At 38.4% G+C, this 16,651-nt stretch overlaps 1 protein-coding gene across 5 annotated transcripts in view; it reads left to right on the plus strand.

The window, feature by feature from the left end:
* Positions 1-16,651, plus strand: part of IL15 (interleukin 15) — a 97,992-nt gene that overhangs the window by 15,410 nt on the left and 65,931 nt on the right. For 3 of the 5 annotated variants that reach the window (XM_061142398.1, XM_061142401.1, XM_061142400.1), the window contains exon 2: positions 14,574-14,695. The exons of the other annotated variants lie outside the window; for them this stretch is intronic. In XM_061142398.1, the coding sequence (XP_060998381.1) occupies positions 14,630-14,695 (66 nt within the window). In that variant the 5' untranslated portion in view covers positions 14,574-14,629. The remainder of the gene's footprint in view (positions 1-14,573; positions 14,696-16,651) is intronic. 5 annotated transcript variants of the gene reach the window in all.

Here is a 16,651-nt window from a genome sequence, read left to right on the forward strand (position 1 = left end):
ACTCAATGAGACTATGAGCCATGCCATTTAGGGCCACCCAGGACAGATGGGTCATGGTGGAGAGGTCTGACAGAATGTGGTCCACAGGAGAAGGGAATGACAAACCACTTCAGTAGTCTTGCCTTGAGAACCCCATGAACAGTATGAAAAGGCAAAAAGATAGGATATTGAAAGAGGAACTCCCCAGGTCGGTAGGTACCCAATATGCTACTGCAAATCAGTAGAGAAATAACTCGAGAAAGAATAAAGAGACGGAGTCAAAGCAACAACAACACTCAGTTGTGGATGTGCCTGGTGATGGAAGCAAGGTCTGATGCTGTAAAGAGCAATACTGCATAGGAACCAGGAATGTTAGGTCCATGAATCAAGGCAAATTGGAAGTGGTCAAACAGGAGATGGCAAGAGTAAACATTGACATTTTAGGAGTCCATGAACTAAAATGGACTGGAATGGGTGACTTTAACTCAGTTAACCATTATATCTACTACTGTGGGCAAGAATCCCTTAGAAGAAATGGAGTGGTCATCATAGTCAACAAAAGTCTGAAATGCAGTACTTGGATGCAATCTCAAAAATGACAGAATGATCTCTGTTTATTTCCAAGGCAAACCATTCAATATCACAGTAATCCAAGTCTATGCCCCGACCAGTAATGCTGAAGAAGCTGAAGTTGAATGGTTTTATGAAGACCTACAAGACCTTCTAGAACTAACACCCAAAAAAGATGTCCTTTTCATTATAGGGGACTGGAATGCAAAAGGAGGAAATCAAGAAATACCTGGAGTAACAGGCAAATTTGGCCTTGGAGTACAGAATGAAGCAGGGCAATGGCTAATAGTTTTGCCAAGAGAATGCACTGGTCATAGCAAACATGCTTTTCCAAGAACACAAGAAAAGACTCTACACATGGATATCACCAGATGGTCAATACGAAATCAGATTGATTATATTCTTTGCAGCCAGTGATGGAGAAGCTCTATGCAGTCAGCAAAAACAAGACCAGGGGCTGACTGTGGCTCAGATCATGAACTCCTTATTGCCAAATTCAAACTTAAAGAAAGTAGGGAAAACCACTAGACCATTCAGGTATGACCTAAATCAAATCCCTTACGATTATACAGTGAAAGTGAGAAATAGATTAAAGGGATTAGATCTGAGAGACGGAGTGCCTGAACAACTATGGAAGGAAGTTAGTGACATTGTACCAGAGGCAGGGATCAAGACCATCTCCAAGAAAAAGAAATGCAAAAAGGCAAAATGGTTGTCTGAGGAAGCCTTACAAATAGCTGTGAAAAGGAGAAGCTAAAGGCAAAGGAGACAAGGAAAGATATATCCATTTGAATGCAGAGTTCCAAAGAATAGGGAGGAGAAATAAGAAAGCATTCCTCAGTGATCAATGCAAAGAAATACAGGAAAACAATACAATGGGAAAGACTAGAGTTCTCTTCAAGAAAATTAGAGATACCAAGCGAACATTTCATGCAAAGATGGGCTCAATAAAGGACAGAAATTGTATGGACCTAACAGAAGCAGAAAATATTAAGATGAGGTGGCAAGAATTCACAGAACTATGCAAAAAAGGTCATCATGACCCAGATAATCACGATGGTGTGATCACTCACCTAGAGCTAGACATTCTGGGTTGCGAAGTCAAGTGGGCCTTAGGGAGCATCACTACAAAGCTAGTGGATGTGATGGAATTCCAGTTGAGGTATTTCAAATCCTAAAAGATGGTGCTGTGAAAGTGCTCCACTTGATATGCCAGCAAATTTGGAAAACTCAGCAGGGGCCACAGGACTGGAAAAGGTCAGTTTTCATTCCAATCCCAAAAAAGGCAATGCCAAAGAATGCTCAAACTACCACTGAATTGCACTCATCTCACACGCTAGTAAAGTAATGCACAAAATTCTCCAAGCCAGGCTTCAGCAGTATTTTGTACCATGAACTTCCGGATTTTCAAGCTGGATTTAGAAAAGGCGGAGGAATCGGAGATCAAATTGCCAACATCTGTTGGATCATCGAAAAAGCAAGAGAGTTCCAGAAAAACATCTACTTCTGCTTTATTGACTATGGCAATGCCTTTGACTGTGTGGATCACAATAAACTGTGGAAAATTCTTCAAGAGATGGGAATACCAGCCCAGCTGACCTGCCTCATGAGAAATCTGTATGCAACTCAGTAAGCAACAGTTAGAACTGGACATGGATCAACAGACTGGTTCCAAATAAGGAAAGAAGTATGTTAAGGCTGTATATTGTCCCCCTGCTTATTTAACTTAAATGCAGAGTTCATCATGTGAAACGGTGGGCTGAATGAAGCACAAGCTGGAATCAAGAATGCCAGGAGAAATATCAATAACCTCACCTATGCAGATGACACCACCCTCATGGCAGAAAGTGAAGAAGAACTAAAGAGCCTCTTGATGAAAGTGAAAGAGGAGACTGAAAAAGTTGGCTTAAAGCTTAACATTCAGAAAACTAAGATCATGGCATCTGGTCCCATCACCTCATGGGAAATAGATGGGGAGACAGTGGAAACAGTGTCAGACTTTATTTTTGGGGGCTCCAAAATCACTGCAGATGGTGATTGCAGCCACGAAATTAAAAGATGCTTACTCCTTGGAAGGAAAGTTATGACCAACCTAGACAGCATATTAAAAAGCAGAGACATTACTTTGCCTGCAAAGGTCCATCTAGTCAAAGCTATGGTTTTTTCAGTGGTCATGTATGGATGTGAGAGTTGGACTATAAAGAAAGCTGAGCGCTGAAGAACTGACGCTTTTGAACTGTGGTGCTGGACTCTTGAGAGTCCCTTGGACTACAAGGAGATCCAACCAGTCCATTCTAAAGGAAATCAGTCCTGAAGATTCATTGGAAGGACTGATGCTGAAGCTGGAACTCCAATACTCTGGCCACCTGATACAAAGAACTGACTCATTGGTAAAGACCCAGATGCTGGGAAAGATTGAAGGTGGGAGGAGAAGTGGATGACAGAGGAATAGATGGTTGGTTGGCATCACTGACTCAATGGATATGAATTTGAGTAAACTCCAGGAGTTGGTGATGGACAGGGAGGCCTGGTGTGCTACAGTCCATGGGGTCTCAGAGTCGGACACGACTGAGTGACTGAACTGAACTGAACTGAAATGAGCTATACAGTAGGTTCTCATTAGTTATCTATTTTATCTTAAATAAGAGCTTGATAAAGTTCGATGGGATCATCCAAATAAATACATGAATGGATTAACAATATCGACTAGAAAATCTCTAGTAAACATCACACATAATATATAGAACTTTAAAAAGCATTTTCTTTACTTTTTAGAGATTTCAATGCAACTATTTAATCAGGAACTGAAGACCAAAATAATAGTAACAACTCATTTTCATGGAGTATTCACTATGTGCTAAGCCATATTTTAAGTGCTTTTATGTTTTGCTTATTTAAATATTAATAGACTCTTAGGGTCTTCCCTGGTGGTGCTAGTGGTAAAGAACCCACCCGCCAATGCAGGAGACATAAAAGACACAGACTTAATCCCTGGGTTGGGAAGATCCCCTGGAGAAGAACATGGCAACCAACTTCAGTATTCTCTCCTGGTGAGTCTCAAGGACAGAGGAGCCTAGAGGGCTATACCATCTCAAAGAGTCGGACACAGAGACTCTTCTTTACTTATCTTTGTTTCCTATATCTTTTTGCTTCCTCCCAAAATTATTTCAAACAGGGTAAATGAAGGGTGAATTTTTCAGAGGTCTCATATGCCTGTGGATATAGTCATTTTGTCTGCACATTTAAATAATGGCTTCCCTGGATATTTAATTCTAGGTGCAAGGCTATTTTTCTTCAACACTGTGGGGACTCTGTTATCTTCTTGCATCTGGTGTTTCTTTCAAGAAGCCTGATGTCTGTCTGACTTTTGTCTGCTTTCACTGTAATGAATATTTCCAAGGTTCCTCCTTGGCCTGAATATTCTTGAATGCACTAGAATATTCCTGACTCTCAGTTTTTCATTTGTCTTCCCTGCTACTCTGTTATCTTCTTTATTTTGAGGTCTTATATTTGCAATTTTAGAAACATCTTGATTACTATATTCTCATTTCTGTCCTTTTATTTTGTTTGCAGGCCACAAGTGGACAGAAGTTGAAATTTCTGCTCTCATCTTCCATGTCATTTGACTCTTCCTTCATTTTCCTTATCTAATTGTTAGGCCCTAATGCGTCTGAGGACAATGCTTGATCCAACTGTGTAGCTCATTCTCTCACTCTACAGTGGTTTTTCATCCTGCATTCAAGCTATTTGACTAATTCCTTACTTTATCACTTATTTTTAAAATATTTATTATACCCATTTATTTCTTCACAATTTCTTCTTCTTGACTCATGTTTCCAAAATCCTTCTTACTGCTCCAGTATTTATTATTTTTAAAAAACAAATTGTTGGAGTATAGTTGATTTATAATGTTGTGTTAGTTTCAGCTGTATAGCCAAATGAATCAGTTGTACATATATACATATTCAGTCTTTTTATATTCTTTTCCCATTTGGGCCATTATAGAGTATTACGTAGAGTTCCTTGTGCAATACAGTTGGTTCTAATAGTTATCTATTTTATATATAGTAGTGTGTACAAAGCAACTATACCCCAACTTAAAAAAAAAAAAGATGCATTCTGGGGGAAGGTGAGGGATAAATTGGGAGATTGAGATTGACGGGTACACGCTGCAAGGTGTTTATTATTTTTTAAAATTCTTGTTTAAATTCTTAGTTCTTCCATTAGGCTTTCCCCATCTGGCATATATTTTTCTAGTTTTCATCACTCTTTTATGGAATTCCCTATATATTGTTCCTTGTAAGATTATATTTCTTAAATTGACATCTTTGTTAGCCTAGTATTATCAGCTGAAAGACAAAGCCCTCGGCTCTTGACACAGTTCTCCAGTGTGTTGGGTGGGGCACCCTTCAGGTTGAAGACACTCTGTTGTCATTGTTGTTGTTGAGTTGCTAAGTGGTGTCCGACTCTTTGCAACACTATGGGCTGCAGCATGCCAGGCTTCCCTGTCCTTCACTGCCTCCTGGAGTTTACTCAGTTTCTTGCCCATTCAATCAGTGGTGCTATCTAACCATTTCATCCTCTGCTGCCCCTTTCTCCTTTTGCCTTCAATCTTTCCTGGCTATTTTCCAATGACTCTTTGCATCAGGTGACAAAAGTACTGGAGCTTCAGCTTCAATATCTGTCCTTCCAATGAATATTCAGGGTTGATTTCCTTTTGGATGAACTGGTTTGATCCCCTTGCTGCCCAAGGAACTCTCAAGAGTTGTTTCCAGCACCACAGTTCAGAAGCATCTATTCTTCTGAAGATTTTTTACTGGATTTAACAGTTCCATGGCTCTGTACTCTTCCAATACCTTGTTTCCCAGGTATCCTTCCCAGTCTTTTGCTGTTGGTGCCCTGCTCTCTGGTAGTTATGATGGAAAGATCAGTGTTCTAATAATAAGAGCAATGTTCATAATGTTCTAATGATGAATAGAATAGAAGGATGCTGATCTGCATGGAGTCCAGTAAGAGAAAAGATAGTGACCATCACCATTATTTACATGAGGCCAAAGAGACTGGTTTTATTTCTACAAATGTTTGTGATCCCAGCACATGGTTGTGATACTTTTAATGCTATTTGCTTAGAAGGCTTTGTCCTATAGCTGAATGAAGATAATTTTCTATCTCGTAGCTATAGTCTATAAAACTTTTTAGTTTCCTTTGTTCACTGAAGTTAATAGTGCAGCCTCTGTTATTTAGGAATAGCTCTGATGCAATAAGCAGCCTCCTACATTTACCTTTTTATAATCCTCTATGATAACAAACAAAAAAGCTCTCAAAAGAAATCTAACATCTTAAACTACAAAAATGCAGCCATCTTGGGCATCTTGTAAAAGTACACCCAGCAGAAAGGGTCAAAATCTTAAAGACTCTAACAAATATGTAATCCCATAGAAGGAATTGAGTATTTCAATCCCGTGGAGGCACACTAAATATTTGATGATGTCTATAGCTCCAGGAGTTGGTGATGGACAGGGAAGCCTGGCATGCTACAGTCCATGAGGTCACAAAGAGTTGGACACGACTGATCAACTGAACTGAACTGAAGTAAAAGCAGAGAAAAATGGAAAGCAAAGTTTAGAAAGAATAAAGGAATAGCAGTCTATTCATAGTAGTAGTTTTAGTAGCCATTAAATAAGAATATTTAATGATCTCATGTCTGTGTCTTTAAGAAAATCATCTATAACATTTTTCTAGATGTCATATATAAGTATTAATAATATACAATATTTGTTTTTCTCTTTCTGACTTACTTCACTCTGTATGATAGTCTCTAGGTCCGTCCACATCCCTGCAAATGATCCAGTTTTGTTCTTTTTCATGACTGAGTAATATTCCATTGTATATACATATCAAGGGGGAAAGGGGAAGGTAGGATGAATTGGGAGGTTGAGAATTATGTATATACACTATTTATACCATGTATAAGATAGATAACTAATAAGAACCTACTGTATAGCTCAGGGAACTCTACTTAATCCTTTCTGGTGACCTACATGGGAAGGAAACCCAAAATAGAGAAGATACATGTATATGTATAGCTGATTCACTTTGTTTACAGTAGAAACAAATACAGCATTGTAAAGGAACTATACTCCAATAAAAATTCACTCAAAAAAAGAATATTTAATGAGACCAATGAAAGAAGAGGTAGGGAGCTAAAACTGCTTCAAGTCTTCTAACTGAAGGGCAGCCATTCTGTTGACTGTTCCCGGATAATGACACACAGCTCTAGTGGAAAAGAAGGAACCCACCGGTGCTGAAAAGGTCAGGAATTTCCACTGCCCAGTCCAGGGAGGAGAAGGCCAGCAGCCCCACGGACCACATGGGACTTGGGAATGTAAGCATGCTGCCAGTTGAATAAACTTGATTGATAGAAACATCCAGCTACCTAGTTTTGTAAGCACTACTGCTTTGCTCTGTAGACTTGAGAAGTTTAATTTACTTGTCAGGAAAGAACCTACAAGCAATGCCTTAGAAACAAGACCTTTGGGATTACCACAGCAAATCTGTGGCCATGGTGTTGATTCAGAGATTCAGTGCTTGGATAAATCATTTCACCCATTGCATCATTTCACCCATTGCATAAAAAGCCCAATATTTGGAATGGGACATATCAGAGGCCTAATATCAGCAAGAAATATAAAACCATAGGAGAATGGTAACCAGCTCTCGTGAACTGGAAATGTGTTGCTGAGGAATTATCGGGCTAAAGTACATATGTGGTTAATAAAAGATCAAGTTTGACTTAGATTTTTTTTTTTCTTAATTTTAAGTGTTTCTGGGATTGCGGTAATTGTCCTTTTTGCTTCTGTAGGTGAGAAGCAAGAGAAATGTTTGAATCCAGTTATTTGCCAGCAGGAGATGTGCTGTGTAATTAAGTTGTCGTTCTCACTGATAGGTTATTAGCAGCAGGTAATAAGAAATGCGCATCATTATAAATTGTCACACGGCATTTCATGCCACAACAGATGAGGTATGTCTTTCACGGCAGCACCAAGCAATCATGTAGAGATTGGTGCCATTATGGCAGTTATAAATCACAACATACACTTTAATAATTAAACAATTATCTGTAGTGGCAGTACTGGAACATTATTTAGTAATGATTGGCTGACTTTTATGATGAAGAATAATTTTGATATGGATCGTTTTCTAAAACCTGAAGAAGGCAAAAGAAGAACACTCATTTGAAACATGTACTTAGGAGCTTTTTGGTTTGGAGCTCATTTATCTTTAACTGCAAATATTTGAAGGATCAGAAAGTCACCAAAATAGCTTTCCATATATAATTTTAGAGAGTTTAAAATTATTATGTATTTCATATTTTTATTCTAGGTAGATAGATACTACATAATAGGACTAAGGACACCCAAAATCAAGTCTATCTGATTTTCTCTTTGGAAAGCCACGAGTTAGCAAGGGAATGTCTGGGCTTAAGGGATAAAAGGAAAATACTGCTTTGTTCTTCAAGGGCTAAAGCTAAAGTCTTCTCTTCCATCTTTCTGTTTCCTTTCTCTTGGTATTATTCCTTTGTTATTTTTCTTACTTCTCTCTCTTCCCTCCCTCGTCACAATTCTTATGTTATTTATAACATAACACAATTCTTATGTTATTCAAAAATGAGCTCAAGGCTACCCACTATAAAAACTTCATGTGGACTGACCCAACTTTCTTTTATCCTTTAATTCTGTTGTCTTAGACTTTGCTCTACTCATGGAAAAGTTTAATAGACCTCTTTGTGAGAATTTTTTATTTTTTTTCAGGAAGTATTATTATTTTTTTAAATAAATTTATTCATTTTAATTGGAGTCTAATTACAATATTGTATTGGTTTTACCATACATTGACATGAATCCACCACGGGTGTACATGTGTTCCCCATCCTGAATCCCCGTCCCATCCCATCCCTCTGGGTTATCCCAGGGCACCAGCCTCCAGCACCCTGTCTCATGCATGGAACCTAGACTGGTGATCCGTTTCTTTGTGGGAATTTTAAAATTGTATCAAGGGGTTTATGTGTTTCCAACTAGACCATTGCAGGCCAAAGTATCAAAATGTTTATTCACAAAATTTGGCCCAGTGAAGAGTTTGCCCCAGAATGTAAATGCACCATACCACTAACATGTATTTAGTTCATCTGACTTTTTTTTCTCTAACAAGACTTTTCTGAAGAAAGATTTAGTGCATGCTTACTTCATTATAAACTGGTATTTGAATAGCATTGACCTAGACTGTTAGAATGTTAAAGGCCACTTTGTTACTTTCCAGTCCTATGGGAGGGGTGGAAGAGCCTGTTTGGGAGGGACAAGATGACTGGCTCATGGTGAGGTGTAATATTCACAGTAGTGATAGTCACTGAGAGGTAACGTTTTACCTGTTCACTGTGTCCTATAAAATCTGCATGAAAGAGCTTGTTTGAGCCTCACAATAACCCAATGAGGTTAGTTTTCTCATTTTCCCTATTCTCCAAATGAGGAAACTGAGGCTCTAAGAGACCAACTTTCCCTAAACCATACTTCTAGTAAGTGCCTAAGTTGGAATTCAACCCATTTATGTCTGAAATCAATTTCTGTACTATACCTAGAACAGTGCTATCCAGAAGTTTCTGCAGTGATGAAAATGTTCTCTGCTGTGTCCAATATGGTACCCCCTAACCATGTGTGACTTTTGAACACTTGAAATGTGGCTGGCTCAGCTAGGGATGTGAATTTCTAGTTGCATTTCATTTTAATTAATTTACATTTATATTTAAATAGCCACATGTGGCTAGTGGCCATTGTATTGGACAGCGCCACTTCAGATGCTTTTAAGTGTTGCTGACTGCAGACTTATAAGGGGAAAACTAAACCAGGAAAATATATTAAGAGAATGTGCTAGTCTTTCTCCATTTTTAGAATTTCCCTAGATCTCAAATTTAAAAAAAAATTTTTTTTCAGGAAGGAAGGACTGCTTTAAATCTATCACTATATAGAGGCAGTAGGATTCAATTAAAAAGCAGACAAATGATCTACCATCTCCTCTGGTTCAGACACTCCACTGGGCTTTGGGAATTATGAATAAATGAATAAAATATGATTCCTGTCTTCAAGGAGCTCACAGTATAAGCAACTTTGTAGAGGATGTTATACATTTTCCAGAGTTTCTTCATATATGATTAGACAAAGTATTTAAATATCTGCTACCTAATATTTTGCAGTGTTTTGCTTTTAATTTTTAATAGTTTAATTGTTTGAAGAGGTCATCTATTTCCATAGTTTAAAATTAAAATGTCAAAGTGCTTTTAATTTTCTTCTGTAGAAACAACTAGTGCTATCATTTTCTAATGTATGCCTTTACAAATATTTTATGCATGCAGAAGAAAATGTACACATATATTTAATCCTTCCCTTTTTTTAGAACAAGTACACACAGTCACCTAACCTTGCTGTTTGGACTAAAAATATATACTTTGGATACTTTTTCATTCTAAGACTTAAAGAATTTCTTATTTCTTTCCATGGATTCATAATATTTCATGAAATGTCATAATTTATATCAACATTCCTCTGTTGTTTTCTTTATCATTCCCTCATTGTTATTTACATTCTTTTGCCATTACAGGAGGGATTGACATGAGGAACTTTACCAATTATATTCTCGTGTGAGCTAGAGTGAACTGCATTCATGTTTACCAGAGCATATTCCATAGAGTACAGATCTCAGATGTTCAATATAAGAAGAGGGTTCTGTGGTTAAATAACTTCTGGATATTCATTGAAGATTCACAGTGCACATTGTCAAATTAAAGGAGATCTCCCCCACCCCAATCTATGTAGGGTTGATCCAAGTGTTTCTCAGCCATACATTTTCTCAGCTAAGAGAATATAATCTTTTTGTAGACTGGCTTCCCTGGGAATCAGACTCTGAGACAGAATTGTACATGCAGGAGTATCACGGGGTGTGTCCTCAGGAACACCCGATGGAAATGAGGGGGATGGAAGTAAGTGGGTAGAAGGACAAGTTGAACTGCAGTGCAGTTGGAGCAAAGACCTCAGCCAGTCAATCCCAAAAGGAGTTCTCTGAAGCTCGATGACCCTTTAGGAGTGCTCCAACTCCAGGAAAGGAGGCCAGGTCTCCAGGGAGGGGACCACTGAGGGCATCTCTGCAGAGACTCAGCTCTGAGCTCTCAGCTAGGGAGTGCCTCCATGTTCACTACAGTTCTGCCGAGCATCTTTGCACCTTTTATGGAAAGGCATAACAATCCTTAGATGGCTTTGCTGGTCAGAGGAAGGCCTTTCCTTTGGGAACCATTTATCCTCTTTGACATACGGGTGCCTGGATGGAAGTTGTTTGGAGTATCAAACACTCTTTGATTCTATTCCATTTCAGTGTGTACAAATTGAAGTCCAAAGTAAGAGACAAAAATTTTTCCCAAACATGCATTTGGCCACAGAGAAGCCAGTGATCTGGATCGGTCAGCCTTAACTGCTGTGTGGAGATGGAGGACATGCATTGTTATGGCATTTTCAAGAGTGTTGCATTAGTTGAGGCAGGTTGTTGGGGCAAATGGCAGCAGAGCTGAGTTGAATTTGGTTTTAAATATTTTCATTACCCCTTCTTAGGTATTTCCTGAAGAAGCTTGCCTCCTATTTTCTAGAAACATTAGCCCTTGTTGCTAATAATTGAAAGATTAGGCAACAGAGGACATGAAAGGCAGGGATCTATCTAGCTTTAAATCAGAGGTGTAGGTGCTCGTATTCATCCTCTCTTTTGAAACTTAAAAGGGTAAACGTACATGTGTGTGAAGTTGCTTCAGTTGTGTCCAACTCTTTGCAACCCTGTGGACTGTAGCCCACGAGGCTTCTCTGTCCATGGATTCTCCCGGCAAGAATACTGGAGTGGGTTGCCATTTACTTCTTTAGGGGAATCTTCCCGACCCAGGGATCAAGCCCATGTCTCTTATGTCTCTTGCATTGGTAGGTGGGCTCTTTACCACTACTGCTACCTGGGAAGCCCAGGGGGTAGCCAAAAAGTCATAGCAACTCTCAGGGTCCTTCCTTTTGAGAATCAGATGGGTCTGAGTGCTCATCCTGTGCCTTTCAGCATATTTGCTGATTTCATTCTCATGCATCCTGTGGAATTCTCAGTTGTGTGCCTATCCAGGAAGCTTATTTCTTGGTTGCAGAGGGAAAATGCCCAAGGAAGAGATCTCTCTTAGGCGTTCCTGATCAAGTTGATGAATGTTTGTAGAATGGATGGGAAAATATCCAAGAAAAATCTCAAAGAATACGTTCTTCTGAGATAATAGAGTTCAGTTCAGTTCAGTTCAGTCACTCAGTCGTGTCCGACTCTTTGCGAGCCCATGGACTACAACATGCCAGGCTTCCCTGTCTATTGCCAACTCCCAGAGTCTATCCAAACTCATGTCCGTTGAGTTGGTGATGCCATCCAACCATCTCATTCTCTGTCGTCCCCTTCTCCACCTGCCCTCAATCTTTCCCAGCATCAGGGTCTTTTCCAATGAGTCAGTTCTTTGCATCAGGTGGCCAAAGTATTGGAGTTTCAGCTTCAACATCAGTCCTTCCAATGAACACCCAGGACTAATCTCTTTTAGGATGGACTGGTTGGATCTCCTTGCAGTCCAAGGGACTCTCACGAGTCTTCTCCAATACCACACTTCAAAAGCATCAGTTCTTCGGCACTCAGCTTTGTTTATAATCCAACTCTCACATCCATACATGACTACTGGAAAAACCATAGCCTTGACTAGATGGACCTTTGTAGGCAAAGTAATGTCTCTGCTTTTTAATATGCTGTCTAGGTTGGTCATAACTTTCCTTCCAAGGAGTAAGCGTCTTTTAATTTCATGGCTGCAGTCACCATCTGCAATGATTTTGGTGCCCCCCAAAAATAAAGTCTATCACTGTTTCTACTGTTTCCCCATCTATGGCAATATGAAGTGATGGGACCAGATGCCATGATCCTAGTTATCTGAATGTTGAGCTTTAAGCCAACTTTTTCACTCTCCTCTTTCACTTTCATCAAGAGGCTCTTTAGTTCTTCACTTTCTGCCATAAAGGTGGTGTCGTCTGCATATCTGATATTTCTTCTGGCAGTCTTGATTCCAGCTTGTGCTTCATCCATATCATGATGTCCTCTGCATGTAAGTGAAAAAAGCAGGGTGACAATATACAGCTTTCACATACTCCTTTTCCTATTTGGAACCAGTCTGTTGTTCCATATCCAGTTCTAACTGTTGCTTCCTGACCTGCATACAGATAATAGAAGTAGGAAGAAAAACCAGGACTAAGGAGTTGGCTGTTGTATGAGCATGATGCAGAGGAGAAAGCAAAAATAAGAGGGAGATAAAGGTTTGGTTAATGACTGTGTCTTAAGATCAACTTTTAAGTTGAATAAACATTTTTCTCAAAAATCTTTTTTTCTTTCAACAAAAATCTTCATAAGGATTCTTGTTATTCTTATTGTTATATAATAGTAAAGGATTAGATGAAAGATTGTTAAAAAGGGAATTTGAAAGGGAATAAACTATAAAAGTCACTTCTAGAGAGTGGGAGAAATGATAGAATAAGAATTTGCCTTAAAGTGATCCAAAATGAGTTACTGTTTTTGAACAGTCATTGCCTCTTCCTTTTTCCTTCATAACACATGGTATCAAAGACCTAGGTATGCTGGCTCTTCAGTGTTTCAGGTACAACTTCTTTCATCTTTCATAATCCATTTGTAATTATCCATTCACAAAATTATCAGATCAGGTAGCATCTTGGTCACTTCCGATTATTGATTTGTCTAGTCCATTTAAAATTCCAGTCTCATCTCCAGATGTTCACTCAGCTCAAGTTAAGCCTGTGGGACCAGTTGAGGGAAGAGGGTGTGGTTCACATCTTCATGCTTTTTAACCTCCTTCTGGTTTTAAGCGCTGGAAGTTGAGGGCCTAGAGGGTGGTGAAGGTCAGACATACCAGATGGCTCCTGACTTAACTAGGCTATTCTCTGTTAGCTGTTGCTTCCCTTCCTGGCTAACAGGAACAGGTTATTGATACGTTCTGTGTGGGAGGTTCCAGAATTGGGCTTTCCCTGCCCTTTCAGATCTGTACCCCCTGAGGAGGGGGTACAGCACAAGATCAAGATGCCAGCTGATTGAGTTCTCTGGGCGAAGCCTCCCTTCCTGGCTCGCAGATGGCTGCCTTCTTGCTGTGTCTTCATGAGGTGTAGAGAGAGAGGAAGGAAACAAGTGCTCTAATACCACTTCTCATAACTCCACATCAATCCCATCATGAGGGTCCCACCCTTATAACCTCGTTTAACCCTAGTCACCTTCCAAACCCCATCTTCAAATACCATTACAATGGGGGCTAGGGCCTCAACACAAGAATTCTGGTGAGACACAGCTCCGTTTATAACACAGTGCCTCTTGTGTATAGTCCCATAGTACTTCCTGTCATGTTGCTGACTGGTGATCCAATCATTGCCTCTCACTTCCCATGCTAGTATTTTCATCTTCTGTATATGGACCAGTCATGGGGTCTTGGGGTGGAGTTGATGGTTTTGAGGTAGGAGAAGTAGAGTAAGGGTTTGCCTGCCTCTGAATTCTCCCTGGAGTAGGTGTCTAGACATAGATACAAAACTCTCTTTAGAATGTAGGGCAGCTTAATGCTTCTTTATCCCCCAGTATGTGGTTCTCATCACCAGTTCCAGGGCAAGAGTAAAAAAATCCGCCTTTTAAATAATGTATGATTATTTTTTCCCCAAATAAAGCAGCTATATTCAACATGGATGTGAGTTAAATTATGAGGAAGACTGAAGATTTTAGGGACAATTAATTTTAAAAAGTTCCTATTGTCTTCTGAAGCCCTTTCCATATGAGTCTTCCTGTCTTTTCCAGCATCATCAGATGCAGAAGTAATTATAAATTCAAAGAAGGGAAGATTATTCAGTACATAATTTTTAATCTCTTTATCCTGCCCTTGACCCCTACAGAATCCATTTCTACATATGGTCACGTGGCTCTTCAAAATAATGTCTCATCATGTGCCATGTTGGTGATGTCACAGGAAGTCAAGAAGTCAATGTTAGCAGATAGCCCGCATATAGGAAGTCATGTAAGTAAAGTTTTAAGAATTACATCATACAGTACAGACCCATTTATGTAATAATGTAATTAACAATAATGATGATGTAGCAAACAAAGAGATATTATATATGTACCTGAGATTTTTAAGAAGTGAACATCTTAGTAAAAACTAAAATGCCATTTGTCATAGAAGGTTGAAAGCATTTTCTGAGGACAGAGAACATTATAACAGGACAAACAACATAACAGAGGTAGGCAAATTTTCTTCTGAAAAAAGCCAGACAGTCAATATTTTAGGCTTTTCCAGCCAAATGATGTCCACTGCAACTACTCAACTCTACCCATATATACTGAAAGTATTAGGAAAGTATAGACATAGATGGGCATGGCTTTATCCTAACAAAACTTGTATTAACCAAAACAAATGGCAAGTGAAATTTGGCCTGTGGGTCAGTTTGCCAACCCTTCGCATATTAGTTGAAGAAATTGTGCCTCTCACTTTTTGCTGTTATTAAGTCAAGTTTAAAGAAACTAGTGTACTTAGAATTAGATAATAAAGGTAATGCAGCGATCCAACCTCTGAATGATTTTACAAAGGTAAGGAGATCAGAGAATAACATAGATAGAGGTCTAGAATGACTATTTGAAACTTTTGAAAAGTAAGAGCAAAGTAAAATCAAGTAGTCTCAAGAACTAAACAAAATAAAGTCACAGAAATGGAAATCCAAGGAAATAGCTTCTTTTTGATAAAGTGAACACTTGTGTTTAATTTTACTTTCAGTTATATAACTCTGTTAGAAAAATTCTAGTACCATGTGTTTAGATCAGAATATGCAGTAGAGTAAATACAGGGGTTTATGAAAAGTGAAACCCTTTACGAGAATCCTAAGAGGAAAAAAAGTAATTCCTTTCTTATGCAATCATTTCTGGCCTACTAAGATAATAATGTGAATATAAATTGAAAGAAAAAGAATGAAGAAAATGTCCTTTGTTTACAAAGTAAGACATATCTTCTAACTCCATGTGTTTCTTTGAAACTGCTCTGTTTCATAGAATTTTTATTAAGAATTCCCTAAACTTGAGAAACAACTTACTGACAGTCTTAGAGATAAACATTTTATGTGTAGCTATCACTGAAGACTCAAAGAAGAAGTTGGAGAGCCCTTTGGATGTTGAGGAATAGAACTTGGGACATTTTTGTCACGGCAACATAGCTCTAAATTGTCACTGTTTATGAAAATGAATAAACATGTTATTTAAAAAATTCCATTATGATCAATTCTGGGGCAAAAACCAGGGGAATTTTCATTAAGTGAAATCATACTTGAAATATGCAAGAAATTAAGCAGGAATGTCCCCTCAGTTGATTTGAAGTCATAACAAAAGTACTTTCTGTTTATTGGAAATTTTTATTCCTAGTTTTTGAGCAGGTGGTTTCTTGAGTTTAGGGATTCTTAATAAAAATGCAGAGCAGCTTCCTTTGGGGTCCTTAAAAACAACCCTTCTGATGGTTTGTGGAGGCCTGCAATAGCTGTTCTTATCTGTGGGAGAGCGTCTCAAGATTTTTGTTTTATTGTTATCTTTCTGATTATCAAAATAACGTGCTCACTATCATAAGAGTGAAGAGTACAGAAAAGTATAAAGTGAGAAAGACATTAGCACTAATGCAATAACTAAGAGGCAGATTATTACATGATTCTTTCCAGGGCTATTTTTTTCTACATGGTTGATATAAAAAATATTGAAAATTTGCCTTGTACTTTTGTCTAACAGCAAACTGTGACATTTCCTTGTGATATTACATAAGTTGATATTACTTTTCATGTGTATATAATACTTCAATTTAAATGTATCATAACCTATTATAATGTCATTAATTTAATGTTATTAAAAGAAAACTTCAGTAAGTATATTTTTTAATAAATCTCTGACCAGATTTTTGAAATTTTTATTAGGAAAATTTTCTAGGAGAATTCAAATGTTT

The sequence above is a fragment of the Dama dama genome, chromosome 5 (genome assembly GCF_033118175.1).
Source record: "Dama dama isolate Ldn47 chromosome 5, ASM3311817v1, whole genome shotgun sequence".
Classification (NCBI taxonomy): Eukaryota; Metazoa; Chordata; class Mammalia; order Artiodactyla; family Cervidae; genus Dama; species Dama dama.